The sequence below is a fragment of the Pongo pygmaeus genome, chromosome 1, assembly GCF_028885625.2.
Source record: "Pongo pygmaeus isolate AG05252 chromosome 1, NHGRI_mPonPyg2-v2.0_pri, whole genome shotgun sequence".
NCBI classification, from domain to species: Eukaryota; Metazoa; Chordata; class Mammalia; order Primates; family Hominidae; genus Pongo; species Pongo pygmaeus.
Window position 1 is genome coordinate 181,795,073 of NC_072373.2, and position 19,241 is coordinate 181,814,313.

At 43.9% G+C, this 19,241-nt stretch overlaps 2 protein-coding genes across 3 annotated transcripts in view; both read left to right on the forward strand.

Annotated features, from left to right (window-relative positions):
- Window positions 1-5,472, forward strand: part of BEND5 (BEN domain containing 5) — a 49,458-nt gene extending 43,986 nt beyond the window's left edge. The window contains exon 6 of the mRNA XM_054488585.2: window positions 4,952-5,472. Coding sequence (XP_054344560.1) covers window positions 4,952-5,109 — 158 coding nt within the window. The 3' untranslated portion in view covers window positions 5,110-5,472. The remainder of the gene's footprint in view (window positions 1-4,951) is intronic.
- Window positions 1-19,241, forward strand: part of AGBL4 (AGBL carboxypeptidase 4) — a 1,536,119-nt gene that overhangs the window by 1,336,385 nt on the left and 180,493 nt on the right. The gene's annotated exons all lie outside the window — the stretch shown is intronic.

A 19,241-nucleotide genomic window follows, 5' to 3' on the forward strand; every position in this document is an offset into this window, starting at 1 on the left:
ACGATCATTCCTCCTTCACTGAGAAACCTGTTCTGCATGTTGGGGATTTCTTCCCATCTCTCTGGTTTCTCAGTCTCCTTGATGGGCCCTCTCCTCTGTGTCCAGCCATCTTCTCTCTAATCCTACCAAGCATTCCTCAGCTTCTCTCCTCACTTCCTATTGTTCCCATTGCCTTCAGTGTGCCCTTGGCTCTGGGTTGAAATCTGTACTCCTCACCTGTTACAGATGATCTGCCTTTGGGCCTAGTGATCTGCCTTTGGGACACCTCTGACCTCATCTTATACCACACTTCCCATTTGCCACCATGCTGTAGCCCTGGAGGCCTTCTTCCAGGTCCTTTCTGTTGCTACTCCCTTGCTCCTGATCTGCGTGCCCTCCCTCCCTGTCACTGAGAGAGGCCTCCCCAGCCACTCAGTCTAAAGTAGCCTCTCCATTGCTGTCTGTCACATCACCCTACTTCAAGTCTCTGCATAGCATTTCCTATTTACTTTTTTTACTTGATAATTTTCTTTCTTCTCCCACTTCCATTAGAATTAAACTTTACGAGCATCTTGTTCAGGGCTAGCCTATAGTAAGTGCTCAATAAATATTTGTTGATTCAATGAATGATGATTCCCAAATCTGTATTTGACTCAATTCACACTTCTGATTTCTTGATCTATGTATCAAAGTGCCCGCTGGTTATCTCTTCACGGATGTCCACATGACATTGGCAAAACTGCACTGCTCACTTCTCTCTCTTTCTTCCTCTCCTTCTCTGTGAAGCCTTCACCTCTTCTGTGTTCCCTGTCTTGGTGAATAGTACCACCAGCCAGGCACCCAGGCCTCATCCTTGACTCCTCCACATCCCTCACTACCCATCTGTTTGGCCCCAAATCTCTCTTAAACCACTGCTGATCCACTCCCCCATTTTCTAAGCCATTTTAAAGTTTCTCTACTTTTTCCAAATATGGAGAGAACCATCTGCATCTCTCCATAGCTACTGCCCTTCTCATAGCCCACACTCATTTCTCCCCTCCATTACTCTGGCAGCTTCCAGACTCCTCTCTCCATTATGTAACCAGAGCAATCTTCAGACACCAGATATCCGTTGACCACCACCCAGTCACAGCCTGTTCAGAATGTTCATTATTGAAGGGTAAGCTGCTAAACCTGCCATAGAAGCACCTTTGTAATCTGGTTTCTGGCTGTATCTCCTGTATTATTTTTCAGCAGTATTCCCCTTGAACTTTAAGTTATTACCATGATGAACTGCTGTATTCCCTGAACAAGCCTTGTTCCCCGTCACCTTGGGGAATTTGCAAATACTTTTCCACATGCCTGGAACACAGGTCCCACTACCTACCTTCCATCTGTGCTGCTTTGCCTGGCTAACTGCTGCTTACCACCCAGATCTGCTTAGGTGAGCCTTCCTTCAGGAAATCATCTCTGACCTTTTGGGGTGGGTGGATGCTTCTGTCATTCATCTTAGAGCACCCAGTGCCTACTTCAGTTCTCTTCTTACTGTATCTTTGCCTCCAAGGAGCCTTGTCTAACCCTTATTGCCTATAAATGCTTGCCTTGTACATGAATGAGAAGGAAATTCACTTGCCTAAGGCCATACATCTGATTAGAGACAGCCAAGCTGAACTGGGCTTTCAGGCTACCTGCTGTCACCAGAGGTTTCTTGTATTACTGAAATATAATGTTGATTTTTTTTTTTTTTTTTTTTTTTTTTTTTTTTACTAAAGACAGGCAGGTTTGACGCCTGTCTCCTATCCCACAATATAACCACTGTTTTTAGCCTAATTATTTGAGCTGTTCCAGATTGCATTTGGCTGGTTCTTCCCATGCAAGCTGTCTGCTGGATTGAGATTGTTTGTATTTATTTTATCTGATTTTATTACATGTAGTCACATTTGCCATATAAAAAAATAGAAAAGCCTTTATGCTCACAGAGTTGGTGAGGATTTCTTCTTCTCTTTGATTTTAAAATAATTCCTTACCCGATAGCAGAGGGTTGGGGCAAACATTGACGCTGCTTTGGAAAGATAAAAGCAGGAGAGCTGAAGCAGAGTCTTGCTCTAATGACAAACTCCAGAATGACAGTTAAACCTATTAAGGTCAAATGACCTTTTGTGAGTGTCTGAGTTTTCTAAATGAGCCTCAGCATTGCGTTCTGGTTAATTTTTATAACTTTTTTAATAGGACACATTAGCACTGTTATAAACCTTGTTAATTAAGCAATAATCTCAAATGCTCCCTCGCAGAGGGAGACATTCCCGGCAACTGCAGGTGATTAATATCTAGAGTCTAACGAAAGCCTTTTAATCAACCTGAGAAGCTTTTCGTTCAGTGCTGTTACCCACAGGAAATGGGAATGATTGAAATTCTATGGGGGCTCCTCCGAAAACCTTCCTCCATTTGCACCTTTCTCCTTCTACCTCTTCCCTAGATTAATGCTAGGGGCTCCAAGGGCCACCACACCCACTCTCCTGCCTTCTCCTTCTGTCTCCTTTGCCACTTTACCTGCCATTATTACCTTGCAGACGATTAGAGACTTCGAGCTGGGGGAATCTTCTTAGATTCTCTGGTTTGAAATGCTACTTTCGTAGATAGTGAAACTGAGACCCAGAGAAGTCCCCCCTAGAGGTTGCATAGCATCTAGGGTTAGAATCAGATACGAATATCTCATCTTCTAAGCAGTTCTCATCACAGTTTGTCTCCCTCATTTGGTTCAGGTTCCTACAAAGTCACTATGGGTGTTTGTTTTCTCCTGGCCCAGGGTAGAGAGGGAATGCCTGAGTGTCCCAGTCTGTTGGGGGGAAACAATGTGGTAACGGTTTTATTAGACTGTGATTCGTGCTTTGACAGAGAGAAAAACCGAGACAGGTGTGAGAGCACAGAGTTCTAGGTAGAGTAGGGTCTCCTAACTCAATCTGATACTAGGTTTCAAGAAGGCTGAATCTGGAAGAATGAGTAGAGCTTAGGAAGGTGAAGGGTGAGGACTTAAGCAGAGATGAGCAAAGTCACTGACAGGTGGAATAGGTTGAAAAGGATGATGAATGTAGCAGAGGTGGGACTAGAGAAACAGGGCCTCCTACCTTCTTGTCTCTCAGTCCTTATGGAAAGGCCAAGACAAGATGAAGTGAGGATTAGTCAGGCTTGGGAATAGTCAGGAAGTGACTGGTAGAGGTCAATTAAAAGCTTTTAAAGGCTTCTCTTTGCAAAACCCTTCTCGGTGGAAAGAAAAGGGTGCCTCAGAGAAAGAACGCTTATAGCAGGTGCACCTGCAGCATGGATGGCAACAGGAGGCAGACTGGCTGGCTCCGTGCCCAGGGAAGGGTTCAGCATATGGGCAGGTAGCAGTGGATTCTGCCCCATACATACTCCCTTTCTCCAGGCCTCGGGCTTCTCATATGTTAGTGGAAAGGTTAGCACAAGTTAGTCTTCACAATCCCCTCTAGTGTTGACATTCTGCATCTCTGAGACAGTTCCCTGTTCTGAGCTGGTTTGGTAATGACAAGATTTTGCTTGTTCTCCATAGCAATTCCTCAAGGTTGGATTGTCATTCCTATTTAGTTGAGAAAACTCAGGCTCAAAGAGTCCCCAAGGGTTTTGCCCATTATTAGACATTCCTGTGGTGCATTCACCACCCACACCCTAGTCCTCTTCCATCCAGAATATTTGTGTTCCCTTAGGTATCCCTGGAAAAGTATTTATTCAGTCATTTAACATGTATTTACTTAAGCTTGCCACTGTGCCAAACACTGTGTTAGGCCCTAGGAATTAATAGTTGTAAATACATAAAATACTCAGAACAACCGCATACAGGTGTAGTATTCCTTACAACTTGAAAAAGGCAACATGTTTATCCCACATGCCTCATGGCAGCATTAAAAAAAAAAATGCTCTGTAGTTTGTTATCCTTATTTATGAGGTAAGGAATCTAGGGCAGTGAGTTGCACCAGGTCCCCAGGCTAGGCAGTCAATTGAAGTCAGGCTCCAGCCAGACCTTGTCTGGAGCTGGCTTTTTGCTTTATCACAGCAAATGGAGGACTCAGTAAGAGAGTGGCCGTACTGAGCCTCATTAGTAATCACAGCAGTGAGACACTACTTCACACCCACCAGGTTGTCAGAACCTTAATAATGTGACAATGTCAAGTACTATTGAAATGGGGCAACCAGTACTACTTGCATACACTGTTGCTAGGAGTGCCAGTCAGCACAACCACTTTGGAAAACAATTTACCAGGCATCACCTAATAAAGTTGAATATGCACACATCTTAACATTCAGCAAGTCCACGCCTAGGCTGATACTGGAGAATTTCTTTCATGTCTTCCCCAGAGGCATGTGCCAGAGTGTTTTTAATTGCAAAACCAAGTATCCACTGACAATAAAATGGATAAACAAATTGTGATAGAGCCATACAATAGAACACTACTCATCAGTGAAAATGAATGACCTACAAATGTATTTTTCATGAGTAAATCTCAAAACTATAACATTTGAGTTAAAAAAAAAAAGCAAGTCAGGATGATATATATAGAGTGGGCACATTTATAAAAAGATTGAAAATGGAAAATAAACTCTTTTATCTAAGGATACGTACATGTGTTAACACTAAAAGAAAAAAAAAAGCAAAAGTTCAGGAGAATGGTTATCTCTGGTGGAGGGGATAGAATTAGGGAGGGGCCTCCAGGTGCTTGGGAGGAACCAATAGTATCCTGCTCCACTGAGTGGTGGACACGTGGGCCCTTTATCATTACTTTTAAAGTGTACATTTACAGTGTATATCTCCTCTTTTCTAAGTACATTCTGTGATGCAAATTTTAAAATATAGCTATGCCAGATACATGAACTGGTATTTGGGAAGTATGTTGAGAGGCGCATTTTCTTTTACCCTCCTTAAAAGATATTTACTCGAATTCACCATTAATCGTTGGCCTTGTTTCTTCTCCCCGTCTAGAGTGTTTGTATGACAGAATAGCACAAGAAACTGTGGATGAAACTGAAATTGCACAGAGACTCTCCAAAGTCAACAAGTACATCTGTGAAAAAATCATGGATATCAATAAATCCTGTAAAAATGAAGAACGAAGGGAAGCAAAATACAATTTGCAATAAACTTTGGATTTTTCATAAAGCTTTCGTGTTTCCTTGTGTGGCATGTGATTTGCGAGCGATGGTGCCGTCCAAATCAGACCCCACCATGCATGGTGGTGTGTGGGCAGGGATCCATCGGGTTCTGGGGTCAGCGGCTTGTTCTGAATGTTGACAGTCCAAAGAAGACAGATGGCTTTGCTGAGACTCAGGAGCAGCCTGGCACTGGTGTCCTGGGAATGGGGAAAACACTCTTCTTGGAGGGGGATGAGGTTGCCTCAGTTGCCTGTCACTTGACTGGGATTTGAATGGATATTTTTACCGTCCAAGGACTTCTTTGTTGCTCTATTTTGTTCTATAATAAATTTTCATTAATTCTTTGATGTAGATAGTCTTTATCCTCATTTCTTTAGTATATTACGTATACAGTGGGGGTGACCAGAGTGTTGTGCCGCCTGGCATGCCCTTCCTTTCAGGGGAGGAATATTCCGGCTGAAGGAGAGAAAATTCCTAAGAGATGTGGTTGCTTTCTACAGATCTGAAGGGCTGTCTCAAAAACAGATCTCTTTCTCTGACTTCAAAGGCCAGATCTTGGACCAGTCACCTTTCTCACTCAAGGTGATCTGAGATTCAGCTTCCCTGATAATTTGAATCAATCTTTGTCAAGGGGTGAAGACGGGGTGATAATGTTAGATTAGTATAGGGTTACATTCAGGAACTAGGGGCAATGTTACCTGGTATCGGTTCTTTCATCCTATCTTGTATCTCAAATGTTCTTTCAAGTTACATAATTTTTATCTCATTCTTTATTCAGTTACTGAGTCTCTAAGGTGCCTGGCACACATTCTGGCAAACCACGTTAGAACTTGCTGTTGATTTGCACTTTGCTTTCTGTAATGCCTGTGAAGTATGCATGGCATATTAGAAAGGGCAAGGGCTTTGGGCCGATGCGTCTAGATTCCAATCCTGGCTCCCCTGCCTGCTTTGGGCTTAACCTGGCCTCTCTGAGTTTCCATTTTCTATTTCACAAAAAGGAGATAATATCTACCTTTCAGAGGTGCTACAAGGATTAGAGATAACATAAGTGTTCAATAAATGTTGGCAACTTGTTACTCATTTCTGATTATCGGCTGTTATCATTGGTTAGAAAAGTGGCCTCTGGTTTCTCTAATGGGTCATCCATTAATTGGTAGTCTGTAATCAAAAGCTCAGGGTCCCTGGAGTAAGTAGGAGAGGTGGCTGCCACTTTGAGAACTTTTATTTTAATTGTCTTTCAGTTAACTAAACTTATTCTCAGAGTTCTTATCAGTAATAAGGAGGAAAATAATGCCTACCTCATAGGCCATGTGGATAACTTAATTAATAATAACAGATAGTTAATATGTGCCAAGACTTTTCTAAGTGTTTAACATAGTATGTTAACTCATTTCACAAAGTAAGTAAAGTTCCTGACACTTAGTAGATAGATGTTCAATAAATATTTGATAAGATATGTTCATTTAAGGGCATGGGGAAGCTCGGGCATGAGTTGTGTGGAATGCGTGAGAGGCTGGAAAAAAAACTTTGCATCATTGTTGAGCTCATCCTCTTTTCCCTCTGTGCATAACAAAGACGCTAACACCCAGAGGCTCTGCATTTCTCCTTAAAGACTAATAAAATATGGTACCTGCTTTACAAGTGCTTTTAGGTTAGTGGGGGAATAGTTGTGGAAATAACTACAATAAAAATGCTATGGTATTTTTGAACGTGCTTTGCGTAATGTTTAATGCATATATTCAAGAGAACAGGGCAGTTAAAGATTATGGGATCTGGGTTTAAATCCTGGATTCGCCACTTCCAAGCAGGTCACTTGACCTCTGGGCCTTGTTTCTTCTGGTGTGGAGAGAATGATCCCTAATTCAGGGTTGTTGTGGAGAGTAATCTAGATAATATCTGAGAAAAGGGCTCTATAAATCAAAAAGACCCTTGCAGATGTTCGTTATTATCCTTAGCGTAGAAGGCAGAATGAAATCAGAAGTAGATGCAACAAGGAATCATGCTTGTAAGAGCCAGTTCTGATGTAATCGGGAGGCTTCACACACTAATTAGGCTGAGACGGTTTGGCCTCTGTTGTGTACCTGGTGCCTTGTTATTGTGATATGAGGGCAAGACCATCATTCTTACACCCATACAAATGAAGAAATGGGCTCAAAAAAGGTTAAATAATTTCTTGCTCAAGGTCCTGGAGCTGTCAGCAGTGGACCTGGATCAGAACTCAGGTCTGTGAAAAACCTGCCCTTTTACCTCTTCCCTGGAAGATGAGTGGAAAATTGTGGTCTAGGCTGAGAATCTAGTCACATAATCTCAGGACATGTTTAGGGTAAACCCAACCTAAGTATTAGTCAATGGAAATCAGTTCTATTAATTCAGGCCATTTGGAGGCACTGGGAATGATAGTACTGCTTATAAACATTCGCAGTTTTAATACATTCAAGTACATACAAAAACTCAAATTCATTTTGTTTGGTAGAGTGTTTCACAAACTTGCCCAACCTTAAGAATTGGCTGAGGTGCTTAAAATACAAATTTCCTATGCTTTGGCTTGGAGAGCCTGATTCGGTAGGTCTGGCGTAAGGCTGGGAACGTGTATTTTAACACATATATCACTTTTGAAAAATCAGTTAAAGTCATTAGAAGACCTTCATTAAAATGAAGGAATAAGAGTGTTCGCTATGTTAAAAAAAAAAAAAAATGGATGGGGAGCCAACAAACTGATGGTCTTTCTAATGTGCCTGAGGATACTTGAAACTGAGAGTAAATTTCTTCTTAAGTAACTGAGACTCTGTCCTAACACCTGTTTAGAATTCCTCTTCATGGCCACCAAATGCTGTTCAGCTGGACACTATGCAGAAGGTGACTTTCTGTCTAGGCTCAAATGATTTTTCCTCACTTGTACACTTAGAGTCTTTGGATTCTTGTGCCAGGCCAGTGAGTTGTGTAGGAGAGGACTGTCAATACTGAATTGGCAGGACCTGAATCAATGAGGTTTGGGCACTGTCTTCAGAAGCCCTGGCAACAAGTTTTCTGATACCAGATGAAACAGAAAGATGGGGCTTGGCTTTATTTCCTTGCTTAGGAAAGTATATTGGTGACTTTTAGGTGCTTGTATGCATTTCTAACTTGCAATTTTTTTTGTAATTATAGAGAAAAACTACTTTCTAGAAATTATTGCCAAAAATAGGAAATATCCCCCAAACTGCACTGCTGAAAGCACTCTGATGTATCTCATGTAGTCTTTTTTCAAGGGTGAAAATATGTAGTTGCCATACCTATGATTATAGCACATAGTCAGGTTTGTATCCTTCCCTTTGCATTTAACATGTTTTACCATTGCTCCATAAAATTCATAACTATCAGTTCTAACATCCACAAAGTGGACCAACATAAAGCTGCAGTTGAGTAGACCACCTGGTCAGCTGCCCAAGCTCTAACCCACAGATCAAGGGTTTGTGAAGGGCCTGGCTGCACACTTTTCATCACGCACAGGGGTAAAGTGAGCTAGAGTTAGGAGGCAGATTCTTGCGAGTTTAGTTTCCAACTCTAGCACTTACCAACAAATGAGGCAAGTTACTTCGTCTTTCTTAACACCAGCTTTTTCATCTACAAAATGGAGGAAACAAGGTCTAGTTATGGGGTTATTAGGAGTAATGAGAGTGTAATTAATGTGCCCCAGCAAGAGAGGGGCTAAATGGCTGTCAGTGTTAATGTTGGGCTTCCTCTCCTCTCTTCACTCCCTACACCTGTTCATTCCTCACTGAAGTGTGCTCCTCCTAACCTGCTGACCCCGTACGCAGTGACCTTGGCTTTCATACCCACCTTTGGCTCTCTGGACATCTTCTGCTTATCCCATAGTTCTCCGTACATGCGGGCTTTCCCCCGTGTATGCTGACTAGCTCGCTCCTCGGCCTCCAGCTCCCCTCACCTACCTCAGCCCCTACTCACTGCCACCCAAGTGGCCCATTTACACTTCCTTGGATTTTTAGACTCTTTATAAATTAAACCCAGATGAAAATTTTTCTGTTTCACAGCGTGTTCTCTTTATATTTTCCATCGTTTTCTTAGAGTGGTTGTACCTGGGTCAAAAGGAATGACATTTTATCACTCTTGATACATACAGTGGGTGTGACCACTTTTTAAATTATTTTGCCCACTTAATAGGTGAAAAATAGCATCTAGTTATATTTTCTTTTATTATAGCCAAGACTGCATATCTCTCCAGAGTTTGGCTACTTCTTTGTAGAAAAGGAAAACTTCTTTAAAACCTATAAGTAGTTTCAGCAGAATCCATTTCATTTTCTGTGTTTAGTTTTCTTATGGACCAATGTGTTAACTTGGGCATATAATTTTTGCCTATATGTCTGCAAATAGACAAACCAATAGATATTTTCACTTCTTTTGAAGAGATTGATCCCCTTCTGCCAGGCAGCTTCATAGGCTCATGGAATCTAAGGATCAAAAATGAACTTTGAGGTTTTCCACCCGAATCTCCTCCCCATTGTAAGCAAATGCCATTCCAGACCATGCTTGAATACCTCCAAGCACAAGGAATTCGTATTCCCACCCAAGAGTCCATCCAGTTATTGCCATCAGTAAAATATTATTCCATTGAGCTAAAAATCTACCTCCCTGAGACTTTCAAAGTCATTCAAATTTTTCCCTTTCAAGCCACACAGAATGTTTCCACTCACAGCCCTTTGTAGAGTTGAAGGTGGCTGTCATTTCTCCTCACCAACTGATAAATAGCTCAAATTCTGCTTCACCATTTCGCATGTGTGGCAGGCTACATGGGAAAGAGTGGGGAGCGTGGATTTAGACAGCCATGTGTTCAAATCCTGTTTCTTCCACTTGGTGTGTGACCTTAAACGAATTCTTAACCTCTCTGAGCTTCAGTTTTCTCATTTTAATAATGAGAATAGTAATATCTGTCTCACAGGATTATGTCAAGAGTTAAGTAAGATAATGTGAGTAAAGTATTCTAGGCATTCGGTATGTTAGTTCCCTAATCCTGAGAACTCTGACCATCCTGGTTGCTCTTTTATGGATCTGCCCCTGTAGATGAGACTCAGGACTGGACCTGGTGCTCCAGGAAGAGTTTGGTCAGCAAGATGTCACCCCTTACTCTCCGACTTTGAATTAGCATCTTTAGCAATAGAATTGTCTCATATTGAACCCATAAGGCTCAGTAAGGTAATATTGACAGTATGTGGTGAGGGAAATGTTACCAGTCCTCTATTCTCTCTTTTTGGCTAACACGATACTTGTCCCTTTAGTTTACTGTGTTATAAGGGAAAGAGCATCAATTTTGGAGCCAGAGAGACTGACACTGAATTCAGACCCTGTGATTACAGGAAATTGGACAAGTTTCTTAAAGTCTTCCAACCCCAGTCCCCCTGCTCATTATGCAGTTGTTGGGTAGTCATACTGACCTGCCACTGTGCCACACCTGCAGTCCCCACTCGACCCCACTTCCAGCCTTCAGTAAATGTGAAATCTTTTTTTTCTTATTTTCCTCTCCTTTTTAATCCTAACAGCTCTTTAGTCTTCCCCACCCTTTAATTGTGTAAAATTTTCAAGTACATTTCTTAAATGAAATACAGGACTTTGCATTCGTCCCTGTTCCATTTATCTTACTGGTTTCAGCCCAACATTTCAGCTGGTCGAGAACTTCTTTACAAGTTGTGTTTAAAATACAAAAGACCCCTCAATCCCTCCCTATTCACCAATGCCCACCCACCCACCCACCCCAAATAAACAAACAATAACCAGATTTATTGACCAGTACTTATGCCAAGTTGTCGATTTTCTCCGTCTCTGTTCCTCTTGTCTGAATAATTTCTCTCTGTTCTTCTTATGTGAATTATCTGAATAATTCACAAACTGTAACATAATTCCGTTCACTATCCACTTTAGCCTCTTGGTTTCTGTTTTGTTCACTGCTGTATTCCCAAAACCTGGCATATAGTGCACACCCATTAAAAAGTTATTGAATGAATAAATGACAAAAGTCAAAGACCTATTAGGAGACTGGGGCCCAATCCAGGCCTGGATGACAGTGAAGGACCCTACAGATGGAGGGAGAGCAATGGAGCAGAGGCAAACCTGGGGTCACCACAACTCAGTCCCAGTGCTGGAAAGACAGCTCTGTCCCTGGTGAGTTCAGGCAGCCCAGGCCTTGGCCACTGCCTAGTGTCAGACCACAGGGGTTCCTGATCTGGGCAGTGCTGAAATGGGGAGAGGAAGGTAATAAATATCCAGGGCCTGGGTCACCCCCACACTGATTGTTCTCTGAGGAATCCGGGCCAGGGACCCTCCTCACCCCTGGAATAGGCACCTAAAATTTACCCAGAAATCCTTAGTGAGCCCATATTGCCAACAGTCACACTGGACCCCATCGGCCTTGTTGCAGCAGCCGTCAGAGAAGCCACACAGGGAACAAATGCCAAGGTAGCGTTCCCTGCATCATTGTCCTTGGTTCCCTGCCATTGATTCCTCAGCATTTCTCATTCATGGCCACATGCAGCTATGGCCAGCACTCAGCAGAAATGTGGTTTCCATGTTAAGGTCATTTCTGGAGACTTTACGGTCTGAATTGCAGTGATCACGAGGACTGTGAGGGTCTCTTACACTAATACCCCAATTCCACCTCACATAAACCTTACCCTACTCCCACCTCTGGGAAAAGAGTGGCTCAATTTAAATGATTTTCTGGAATCAGCCATATGTCAGCCTAGTTATAAATGGCCTTGCACTGTCCACACTGTCCTGCCCCTGTGGAGCACCCTCAAGCTTTACACATTCCCCCCGCTCCTCTGCCTCTCTACCTTCAGCTGCTTGGCTCTGCTCAGTCTGGGGCTCTAACTCATCCTTGTCCCTCTTTTAGATCATTAACCATGGGAGAAAAAAAAAAAACAACTATCCTCTCTGGGCTTGAAGGCTCAGATTAAATATCATTTCCTCTAAGAGCCTGTTACCATCTATTCCTAAAGGACTCCCTCCCTTCTCTAGTTTTCCAAATCTTCCTCCATCCTTCATTCTCAGCCCCAGTCTTCCCTGTACCTTAACACTCAGAGGATTGTATTGTAATATTAATTTAGCTCCCTCTTCTCACAAGGCTGTCAGTGAACTGCAGGCAGGACTGTGTTAATTCATTTGTATACATGTTTGCTGAACCCTTACACTGTGCTAGGTGCAAGAGATATAGTTATGGGTGATATTTTTTAATTAACTAATATTTATTGAACATTTACTGTGTGGTAGCACTGTTCACTTTTTAATTCTCACGCAACCCTGTGAAGCAGGTACTATTACCATTTGCATTTCACAAATGTGGAAACTGACTTAATGAGGTTAAGTAATTTGCCCAAGATGGCACAGCTGTGATCTGGAGGAGCCTGAACTGGCATCTAAGCCTGTGTGACTCCAATGTCTGGCGTCTTAATGATCATGCTAGATGCTACCTTAGATCTCTCAACATTGTCATAAGCTGTTTTTTCCATCTGAAACTTCTCCTGCCTCCTCTGCTCTATGACCTGCTTCTTCTCCTCCTTCCAGGAGATCTTTTGTGCTCCATCTCCAGCCTGGGTTAGAACCCCTCCCCCTGCTCTGTGGCACCTCTTGTGACCTCTGGTAGAGCCTCATCAAGCTGTCCCATCATTGTGTGTCTATCTTTCTCCCTGGACTAAGCCCTTTAAGGTGGGGACCACCTTGTGTTAATCTCTGAGTCCCCAGGCCCAGTACAGAGCCTGTACGGATGGCATGGACCTCTCCCTAGAAGCCTGGTCCCTGGTGAGGAAATGCTATGGGAAATCAATACCAAAAAAGTTATTTCTGCCTAGGGGTATAAGGCCTTGAGGGATCAAGGGAGCCCTCCATGAGGAGGTCATGAGGCCTTCTTCTCTTGTTCTCATGGGCTGAAGTTTGATAGGCCATCACCAAGTCAAGAAAGAAGTAAAGGATTTGGCCATAGTTAAGTTGGAGAACTCTGACCTCTCACTGTCAGAATATGACTATGGGCTTCACCGCTTACCAGCTCTGTGACCTCAGGCAAGTTACTTATTTGGTTTGGGACTCAGTTTCCTCTTCCATAAAATGGAAGGCTTCATGTTTCTGTGAGCATTAAGTCAATATCTAAAATGCACTTGTAACTATACCTAGCACATAGAAAGCACTACATAAGTGTTTATAATTATTGTGAGCAATGGGCAAGAGGTGGAAGAGGGTAGGATGAGTTCAGATGTTTCAAGGTGTGAAAGTGAAGCTGGTAGTGGGAGATGAGGCTGGAGAGGTGGGGAGAGGCCCAGTCATGGAGGGCCTTGGTTCCAGGCTGAGCTGCTAGACTCTGAAGACCATGGACACACTGAAGGGTGGGGCTTTGTGCCTTAGAAAAATGATGCTGGCATCAGAATGGTGAATGGTTTGGAGGGAGAGGGAGGAGTTGAGAAGGCTATTGGGGGAATAACTCAGGTGAGAGATGATGAGGGGGCAGATGCCCACCCCCCTTCCTCCTTAAGTGCTGGCACTGCCAGGTGGGAACCTGACTATGAGCACCACAATGCAATGGTGCAGATGGGGAGTGCCCAGGGCAGCCATGTCCAGAGCAGCACCTCCTTCATGCAGCTCCTGAACCCTGGAACCACTCAGCCCACGGAGGTGTGTCAGACACAGCATCCACCCCTATGTCCAGAGGGGAGATCAAACGTGTTTGGGGGAGGGGGGCGCATTTCAGAGTTGTACGTGTCTCCCTCAGATCTTTCCTGAGCCACCTCCTTGATACCGTGGGAACAGCATGGGATGTGGAGTAAAAGAGTGTGGGTTTCAGGAACATGACCTTGGCTAAGTCATACAACCTTCTGAGTCCTGAGATTTATTAGTAACAAGGAGCTGATGTATTACCTTCAGTACAGGAATAACAATGTCAACATTTAAGGCTGTTGCTAAAATGCCCATCCCATGGCAGGTATGTAGTCGGAGCTCACTAACAGGTACTGCCCTCCCATCAGAAGCAGGGAGCATGAGCGCTTAGTTAGGGGTGTCACACTCCACCTGTGGGAGCCTTTGGGCTGGTCACTTCCTTCCTATGAGCCTCAGTTATACAGGCTCAATTATAATATGTGTGTAAAAGTCCCTACTCCACAACCTCCACAAGTGGTGTGGCCCTGACAGCATCCCATGACCCAAATCAGGGTTAGGAAACCTCAGAGCACTCCAGGTGGGAGGTAGATTTTTAGTCTTCCTTCTTCCTCTGCCCCCACCTCTCCCTCCCATCAGGGAGCAGATTCCAGCCCCTGAAACATTCTTTTCCAAAACTAGTGGGAAGCACCTGGCCCTGGATATGAAGAATGACAGCCACTACTGAGAGGCTGTCATTGCTGGTGGAAGAAAAGAATCTGGGGTTCTTTTTTCCAGTGGGTCTTTAAATTATTTTCATTTTGCTGATTCGTGTACTTTTCTGAGCTAAGGAGCTTTGGGAGGTGTTTATAGGCCATTTAAGCAGAAAGCCTTGTTGGCTCCAATCTCTTGGAGAGGAAGAGATTTAACACTGTGTAGCCCAGCCTGTTGCTGCCCTCCACAGGGCCCAGGAGGGCAGGTGGAGGCTTTGCAGGGTGGGGCTGCCATTCAGAGAGCCCAGTCCAGTGCCAAGTAGACCCTACTGGGATTTCTAGTGTTGGCCAATCAAAACCACAGATGGAATGGAACTATGGCCAGATTTGGAGGGAAGTTTTGCTCTCCTAGGTTTTAAATTATGCTTACAAGATGCCTTGTTTTCTTCTTTTCTCTTTTTCTTTCATTTCCTCATTCATTTTGAGTGAGAAGGGCAGCCAACAGGAGCATGCCGATGCTTTCCCCACACCCTTTCCCCAGCCTAGAATCAGGAAATTATTCAATTAGCCTTGTTGAACTCCTGTATGTCAGAAGCTACAGCAAATAATTCATACATTTAATCATATCAAGAGTATTTGGGACTTGGCATTACAGTCTATATTTCTCCTGATGAAGACACCGTAGCCCAGAGAGGTTAGATTATTTGCCCAGTGTCACACAGCTAAAAAGGGAGAGGGTCAAGATTCAAATGCAAGTCCTTCTGAGACCAGGTCCACTGTTCTTTTCATCAAAGCCTCAATGCCTCTAGTAATCAGCAGTGACTGAGAGCCAGCTGGGTGCCAGGCCCTGTGCTATATGGCAAAGAGAAGTGTTTCTCTTCCTCTGGTTGGATTCTAGCCATTTCAGGATTCACCTTGAATCCTCCTTCCCATGTAAAGCAATGCGGGATGGTAGAAAAAGTGGAAAAGTGGAAGCCAATGCCCACCAACAGGATAATTACCTGCATGCATGTGCGCGCACACACACACACACACACACATTGACTTTCATCATAGAGTGAAATGTCAATACAGCAAACAAAAAAATGAACTAGAGGAGTATGTATCAGCATAAATAAATCTGAAAATCATAATGTATAGTAAAAAAGCAAGTGGCAGAGTGAAACAGAGTCTGTGACTATGTATGTAAAATTTTAAATGTGCAAAACCTATTATGGATTGTTTATAGACATACATGCACAGTCAGAGTATAAACACTCAGGCAGGAAGGACACATGCCAACTTTGGGATAGTCCTTATCAGGAGTGGTGTGGGGAAGAGTGCAAAAGAGGCTTCAGTAATGTTTTAAGTGTTTAAGACAAATAAACCAAAAAGAGACCAGAAGGAAAAAAGGCAAAAAGCAAAAAGGTTCTGATTTATTCTACCTGGGAGGGTACTGGGTGTGTGGGGATGGGGCACTGCACTGCACTATTCGCGCCTGCTCTTCTGTGTAGCTGAAATACAGACCTGGCCTGAAGCTGAAAGTCAGAAAGGGGTCACTGTTCCCTCACAGGCTCTTGAGAGGATTAAATCAGGGATCCGTCGAAGGCACTTTTTGAACTGTAAAATATAGGAATGTCAGTTGGTGCTACGCACTTCTGTGCCCCTTCTTACCTGTCTTCCTGACTAGATTGTGACTTTTTCTTGAAGGCAGGGACAGTTCCAAATTCATCTCTTGACCCCAGCCCAAGCTCAGGAAATGCCAGCTCTAGGCCAGAATCCCAGAGCTAACCAGAGTTGCTATCAGTACCTTCGCCCCAACCCTTCCACTGACCCGGGACTGACCCACCGCCTTGCTCCTGAGGACTGTTTGAATTAAGGAGAAACAGCTTATCCCAGGTTCCCACCCCTTGTGGACACATAAAATTGATTGCTCAGGTACTTACAAATGTCGAGAAGAAGCCTGTTCCTTCAGCCCCATGGGCACGGTGAATGATGTAATAAGAATTCATCCTTCCCAGTCTCTCCCCTGTGGCTCTTAGGCAAGACACACTCGTGAGCTGGATGGATGGGGGCAGGGGCAAATGCAATGTAAGTCACCTAACTGGTCAATAAACTCCCTGAACTGAGTCCCCACAAAGTCTTTACTTGATCTTTCTTTGGCCCTATGATATAATTGTCATGATATAGTTGTCATCATTCCCATTATGAAGATGTGGACGCTGAGGCCGGTGGGGTAATAATGGGCAGAGCCAGGATTCAAATCCAAGTCTGTTGGATTCCAAAACTTCATGGACTGGGAAGTCAGAGATCTCCCCCTCCTCAACCGCAAGAAACCATGTGTGGCAACATGATGCGTTTCCCTCCTTGTAATCCAGTCAGTGCAGGGACTGAAGTAGGATAATCATGTTTCAGAGCCAACCAGAGTGGCTGCCACTCCAAGCTTCCTTTGTATTTTAAATATGTAGTCTCTAATTAGAGTTTGCTTTAATTGCAAGATTTCCATATGCCCCGTGACTGCTGTGCACTCTATCTGGGGATAAACATGTCCATCAAGTTGGAAGCAAATCATGGCTGTTGCCTTGGCCCTGTTATCCCGTTGGCTTGCTCCACTGCAGTTTCTCAAGAGATGTAGCTCACCCTTCCCCCTGTGAAAGTGCTCTGGGGCCCACATTTTAATCAAAAGCGTACCTGCCTCTAGGAAAAAAAGAGTAGAGGCACAGCTCAAAAGTGATTAAATTTAATAACCAAAAGACCAGAAAAGTCTGCTTTGCAATGCATAATTTCACCAGATATTTATTTATTTTGTCATGTGGCCACATTCTATATGCTATGTTTATTTAAAATGCCATTTATTTTAACAGCAGCAATAAAGGAAACACACATTTTTTTTTCCCTCCCCACTGTGTTAAAGGCATTTGTGGTTATTAAATTACTCTTGAGTAGAGGAGTGCCTGTCTCCAAATTTACTCTGAAGTATTTCAATAAAATGATCTCAAATGTTTATTCACTCAGCAAATACTCACCTGAAGCCATTCTGGGCTAGGTGCTGCACTAGCACCAGGATAATGAGGTAGAGCAGAGAAAGTCCTTCTTGCCTCCCAGGAGCTCATGGGCACAGGGCAGGGGGAAGTGACAGATGCATCCCAATGCATAGCACAGGGCCCGGCACCCAGGGACTAGTCAAGCAGTTTTTGTTCAAGAAATGAACGAATGAATGAATGAAGGGATAGGTGTTACCGGGCTGGATTGAAGCCATGTGGGGCACTCAGGGACATCAAGAATGACTGGTTGGTTCTCCTTGAGTGTCCCAGGGGAGGCAACTGCTGTGCTGATTCTCAGGTGAGAGCTGGGCCCGAGGAGGGGTATGGGGTGGCGTTACAAAAGAGGGAGCAGCATGAGGCAAGGTATGTGCTTATCAAGTCCTCTCCCCGCAGCAATCCTCAGGCTACCCCCACTTCCTTCAGTTCTTTGTTTATGTCTTCCTCTTCAGAAAGGTTGTCCTTGTCCACGTTGTCTGAACCAGCACCCACCCCACCTCAGGGTACTCTCTCGTCCTTTTCCTCTGCTTTGTTTGCTTTATTTTCCTCTCATCCTGTTGTGTTTATCTGAATATTGTCTCATCCCATCTTCAGCTAAACTGTAAGGTTCCTAGGAGCAATGCCTAGAAAAGTGTCTAGCATATCATAGGGGCTGAAAAGTTGAATCGATGAATGAGCAACTGAAAAATCTCAGTGTCCCTTCAGCAATATGAGAGCTTCAGTGTAGGGTCTGGAGCATGGGGTCCAAGCAGGGCCTGCTGGAGGACCTGCACAGGTGGTCAGGGCCAGGACCTGCTGGGGCACACAGGCCTCATAGGCTAGCTAAGGAGCTGGACTTCACTTTGAGGTGGCAACAAAGAGTCATTGAAGAGTGTTGAGCCAGGAAGTGACATGGTCAGATTGGTGTTTCAGAAGGACCACTCTGGTGGAATCGTAGTTGATGAATGGGAAGGAGTGAGACTGGAGTTAGGAAGAACAGAAACGACGGGGCTTAATGGTCCTGGCAAGAAATGTGGAACGCTGGAGCAAAGGCAGGGGCCAAGAGATTGAAGGGGTGGGTGGGACAGATGAAAGCAGAATTCTATATTTGGGTTAAAACCAACATGGTTTGCTGATTAGAAGTACAAGGTGAGAAGAAGAAGACCCAATGATGACTCCACAGTTTGTGGCTTGGCTGAGTGGGTGGACAGTGATATCATTGGCTGGGAGGGGACTGGAGATTTGTCCTCCCTGGGGGGGCACTGTGGAGGGGCCATGGAGAAATACTTGTTCTGATAGGAATCCTTGGCTAAACATGAGTTACTTTGAAAACAACATCCAAATGTAGTTCTCATGTTTGGGGGCCCCCATTGAGCCCTAGAAATGCAGTCGGCAGGATTGTCTCTCAAAGTAAGACAGGTGATGGCCTATCAAGTGAGGGCCCCTCAGGGTCTGTCCATCTCCAATGACGACTCATGCCAACGCATCCAGCTTTCGACCTTCTTTCTCTGAAGATCATGTTATAGTAATGGGATGTGCGCAAGATTTAAATTCAGAATAAATACACATGAGTCGTACTTCCATTATGAACAAGCCTTGGGTGGGGGCATTTGGTGTCCTTAAGCCTCAGTTTCCTCAGCTGTAAAATGGGAAGAATGAAGATATCTATTGCACAGTCTTATGTTGCAGATCCAGTTGTCAAAGCGATGTAAGTAAACTCAGTAAACTGAAAAGGGCTATTCAGTTGAAAGATTCCAGGAAACATTATCCAAGATGAGAGAGAATAGCAGGCAGGCCC